At 56.1% G+C, this 4,561-nt stretch overlaps 1 protein-coding gene across 1 annotated transcript in view; it reads right to left on the bottom strand.

Moving 5' to 3' along the window:
• Nucleotides 1-857: 857 nt before the first annotated feature.
• The window catches only part of BCL6B (BCL6B transcription repressor), a 4,505-nt gene continuing 801 nt past the window's right edge, over nucleotides 858-4,561 (bottom strand). Inside the window, exons 2-9 of the mRNA XM_007457732.1 lie at nucleotides 4,329-4,519; nucleotides 3,887-4,108; nucleotides 3,427-3,777; nucleotides 2,983-3,107; nucleotides 2,258-2,422; nucleotides 2,037-2,167; nucleotides 1,782-1,919; nucleotides 858-1,389 (exon numbers count right to left, since the gene is read on the bottom strand). Of these exons, the coding sequence (XP_007457794.1) occupies nucleotides 1,273-1,389; nucleotides 1,782-1,919; nucleotides 2,037-2,167; nucleotides 2,258-2,422; nucleotides 2,983-3,107; nucleotides 3,427-3,777; nucleotides 3,887-4,108; nucleotides 4,329-4,507 (1,428 nt within the window). The 5' untranslated portion in view covers nucleotides 4,508-4,519 and the 3' untranslated portion in view covers nucleotides 858-1,272. The remainder of the gene's footprint in view (nucleotides 1,390-1,781; nucleotides 1,920-2,036; nucleotides 2,168-2,257; nucleotides 2,423-2,982; nucleotides 3,108-3,426; nucleotides 3,778-3,886; nucleotides 4,109-4,328; nucleotides 4,520-4,561) is intronic.

The following is a 4,561-nucleotide window of genomic DNA, read 5'->3' as shown; positions in this document are numbered from 1 at the left end:
CTTCTAGAGGCAAAGAAGTTTCTGGAATCTGGACACTTGCCAGAAGATGTCCGAAAACCTACTAAAGGAAGAAGAGGTTCATCTCAGGTAGAACCCCAAGGAACATTCAAACCCAGATACCTCTGCAGTAAAGGATGAGTCATACTCTTTACTGTTTAGTCAAGATAAAGGGTTTCATAATTCTCCCCTAGGTCATAACATTCTTAAGAGACCGGGCAGAATCAGAAAAGATTGCATCATCTCTGGTGAGGAATTTCAGGTCTCTCCTGCATGGAGGGATCAACTCAGTGCTACTAAGAATGGGCCCTAGTGGGAGGATTGTGGGCCCAACTCAAGATCCTGGGTGAGTTCTATCAAACAGACACAGTGGAGCCAGACCTAGGTGACCAGACGAATGGGACAGTTAGGAACATAAGAGAAAGCCTCTGTAATCATCCCCCAAGTTCCAAGCCTGACAAAGGCCCCACACCACACCCACTGCCTCTAGGAGGTACTTATTACCTCCGCTTCAGGCTCACCATAGGTTCCTGTAACCCCTGAAGAACAGAAAAAGTCTATATCCAGTGCTGGCCTGCTGGAAAACCTACAACATCCAGAATACCAGAGAGGGTTCCTGACCCAATTCCAGAAACCCACATGTTCCCAGAGCTGCCCTAGAACAAATAACCTTTCCAGACCTAGAATTGGAGGGGTAGGACACAGAGAACCCCTTTCTCCATTTGAAACAAACCAACAAGCAAATAGGAAAAGAACAACTCTAAAGATAAAAGTTATGACAATAATAATATAAAACACTCACGCCAAAGGAGGCAGCCAAGTGCTAATCTCTGCCGGCAGAGCCATGACCTCACATTCTGTGTTTCAGGTCACTTTTGATCACACTTGTGGAAGAGGGACATGGGAAATGCAATAGAATGAAGGCCCTGGTGCCACCCAAAGGCCTCAATAAATTATATTTACAGATAAACCGAATGAGATGGGGGCTGCAGGTGGAAACCAGGCCTCCAGTCTCTCCCCTCCTCCAGCTCCTAGCTTGTTCTCTCCTCAGAAACAATTTTGATCGTGGGGAAGAGGTTTTGACCAGCAAAACAAAGGCAGATCAAGCTGGGATCTGCCACCCCTGCTCTCCCCAGTGAGAAATTAAGGTGGTGGCAAGTCGCTGACATCGAGGGGCCTTGCACACCCCTATGCCCAAGCCTGACAACGAACCCAGGCGTGAGCCGCAGCTTTCCTGTCTTCCAGGAAGGGAGTGGGGCCTGGGCAGGCGTTCAGCTAGGGCCTCCCCAGAATGTGGTAGTGCACTTTGGTGTTGGTAGCAGCTCCATGTTTCTGGCGCAGATGCAGCCGAAGTTGACTCTTGTGCCGGAAATGCAGACTGCAGGGGTCGCACTGTCGGAGGACAGCTGAGTCAGGTCCCTCCCCAACCACGACCACCTTTTAGGTGTTGAGCAAAGGAGGACCGCCCAGCACTCTATCTTAGAGAAGCTCTTTAGTCCCTACATGCTCCCAAATCCTCAGGGGAAGGCCTAGGATCTACGCCCCGCCCTCTTCAGCAAAGCTTTCTCCATCCGTCAGCTCCTCTCCAGGAGGGTAGCGCCCCGTCCAGGAGCCTAACTTCTATACCTGCCACCCCTACCCTCGGCCCCCGCCCCTTACTCACAAGGACACCGCCCACCTCGAAGAGGTCCTAGAACCGCAGGGCCGGCTCCTTTCAGAGCTACGCCCCTCGGTAAACGGAAGGTAATTCCAAGGCTTTGGGCCAAGCCAGCTCGGGTACTCACGTGGTAAGGCTTCTCTCCCGTGTGGATGCGAACGTGGCTCTTGAGGGTCTGTAGGTGGCGGAAGCGAGTCCCGCAGGTGGGGCAAGGATAGGGCTTCTCCCCGGTGTGGATCAGCACGTGCGCGCGCAGATGCGCTACCTGGGAGAGGAGGGGACCTCAGACCGCGCCAATGGGAGGGACAGAACCCTCCCCATTCGGCCCACCTCGCCCTCTTGGAAATTTGAATGCGAGCCATCTCTGAAACTGGCGCCGTACCTGTACAAAGCGCGAGCCGCACGTCTCACACTTATAGGGCTTCTCTCCCGAATGGATGCGGCTATGCGTTTTCAGGTTAGCCGGCCGGTTAAAGCGGGCTCCGCAGACGGAGCAGTGGTAGGGCTTTTCCCCTGGAGGCAGGGAGGAAGGGAGGTCAGGGACTCTACCAGGGGACGGCTGTGGGCACCAAGGCCAGGGCCCTCTCCCTGCTCCTCCCCTACCTGTGTGCACCGTGCGGTGACTGGCCAGGTTGCCCTTATAGCGGAAGGCAGACCGGCAGAGCTGACACTTGTAGGGCTTATCCTCATCCCCAGGAGCCAAGGGGTCCAGCCCCGATGAGCACCCAGCCACAGCCTCACAGCTCTGGCAGCTGAAAAATTCACTTCCTGGGAAGGGTGGTGGGTAATGACAATACCAGTGAATCCTTAAACCACACGGTAGCGGGTTTTCTTTTTCCCAATTTACTGTTAAGGCTTCTGGGGCTCATTTGACTTGCTTGGGGTCACATGGTTATTGAGAGGACAAGCCAAGATCTGACTCCATGTCTGTCTGATTCCAGAGTACTCTGCTAATCACTCCAGTAGCGGTGGTGGTAGGTGGAGGCCCCTACTCGTGGGTGGAAGTTTCTGTTTCTCTCTCCTCTCTTGCACCACTCTGGATGACAGCCTGCCAGAGAGGCCTTGCCAAGCCCTGGGCTGACCACTCAGGCCTGGATGGAAATAGGCCCTAAGTTCCCAAACAGTGCTGTTCACTGGAACCTTTAAAAAGTACTGATGCCAGGCTCCCACTTGCAGACTTTCTGATCTATGGGGTGTGACCTGGGCAATGGGATTTTTAAAAGCTCCCTAGGTGATTCTAATTAGCAGGAAATGGACTGGGCCTTTAAACTGGCCTTGAGCAGCCATGGGAGAAAATCCAAGAAGGGGGTAGAAGGAGGGGCTCTTACCTGGTGGTGGATGAGCCCGCCCAGAGTGTGACCCAGTGGTCTCTGGAGCCCGGGGTGTGAGGAGATGGGGGGTATTGACTGGAGCCCCACATTTGAACTGTACAGTGGCAGCAGTTGGAGAGAGCCTAGGCAGATGTCAAGGCCCAGAGAAAAGGGTTAGGAGAGATTATATGGCGGCGGCGGTGGTGGGGTTCTCCCCTGGAAGACTTGTTGCCATAGGCCTACCCTCTGGAGGTGAGCCACTATGGACCAATGTGCCATATCCAATTTCACTGCCCAAGTCCCACCCTACAGAGTAAGCCTGACCTCTGGCCAACTCCCTAAGGTGAGCTGGTATCTCTGAAGCCCACTCCTTCACTCCCTGTTCCTGACCACCCAGGCCCAATGGCTGTGCCTCTGAGCTGAGGCTGCCTCTACAAATTCTGGGGGGTCCAGTTTCTGTACCTGCTCTGTGGACCGGAAATGGGTCCTTCTTCACTGCTGCTGCTGCTGCTGGAAGCCTCATCTCCACTGGGGAGCCGGGCCTGGGAGCAAAGTTGACCAGAACTCCTCTCCCCTGCCAGGCTCCCTGCTTGGGAGGCCTGAGAGTTTAGCACGATGAACTTGTACTTTTTCCAGTTGCAGGCCTTGGGGTCTGGGCTGCCTGGACTGGGGGGCCCTTGACTGCAGCTGCGAGACTCAGTAGGTGGGTCTGGGTGCCCTTCGGAGCGCCTGGGACTGCCTGGTGGAGGGGCCGTTGGGGGCGTGGGGGGTTCTGCCTCCAGGGGCCGCAGGGAGATGCCCAGAGGTTCATAGCTGAGAAAAGTGCGATGGACATTAGTGCTATTTCCTAATCTTGGCCTTTGCCCTTGACACCTGGGATGCCACTTCACCCATGAGGAACACCGAGTTGGGGCTCCCTCACCTGGCCTGGATGAAGCGGTGGCATGCCTGGACCACGTGTTCCATCTGCAAGTAGGTGGCGGCCGCAAGGACGGCTGGTGCAGTGGCCGGAGAGAGGCGTAGGCGTGAAGTGTACATGAAGTCCAGAAGAGGAGCAAAGCCTCCGGCTTCGGGGCCCCCGGGCAGGGAGAGCACGTCTACCCCGACTCCTGCACGGCCTCGGAAAATTGAATAGAAGAAGCCACTGGAGAGAGAGAAGATAGGTCATGTTAGGGGCTGGGGAATCAAGGGAGACACGCGCCCCTGTACAAAGCCCCGCCTCCCCCACTCTCATCCCGCCCCCAATTCGCGGACGCCCCGCCTCCTGCTTCTGGAAGGTTTGGCTTCGGGTTCCCTCCCAAAGACCTTCGGGCTCCGCCCCTTTTCCATTTGGTCCCACCCCACCCCTGAGCCACCCCTCGAACCTGCAGGCGATAAGAACTGCCTTGTGAGCTCGAAGGGGTTGCCCGCCAACCAGCAGCGTGACGTCAGTGAGGATCCCGCGCAGGCGCAGCTCATTCAGGTTGCCGAGCACGTCGGAGGAGTGGCGAGTGAACTCGCGGACGTAGCCCAGCGTTCCCTCCGGGGCAGCGGTGGAGCCCATGGCGACGCAGGCCTGCGGGTGCCAAGGAGGGGGCTCAAGGATCCAGGCCGTCCT

This window comes from Lipotes vexillifer, unplaced genomic scaffold, assembly GCF_000442215.2.
Source record: "Lipotes vexillifer unplaced genomic scaffold, Lipotes_vexillifer_v1.1 scaffold611, whole genome shotgun sequence".
Lineage (NCBI taxonomy): Eukaryota > Metazoa > Chordata > Mammalia > Artiodactyla > Lipotidae > Lipotes > Lipotes vexillifer.
This window is presented reverse-complemented; position numbering and strand designations above follow the sequence as displayed.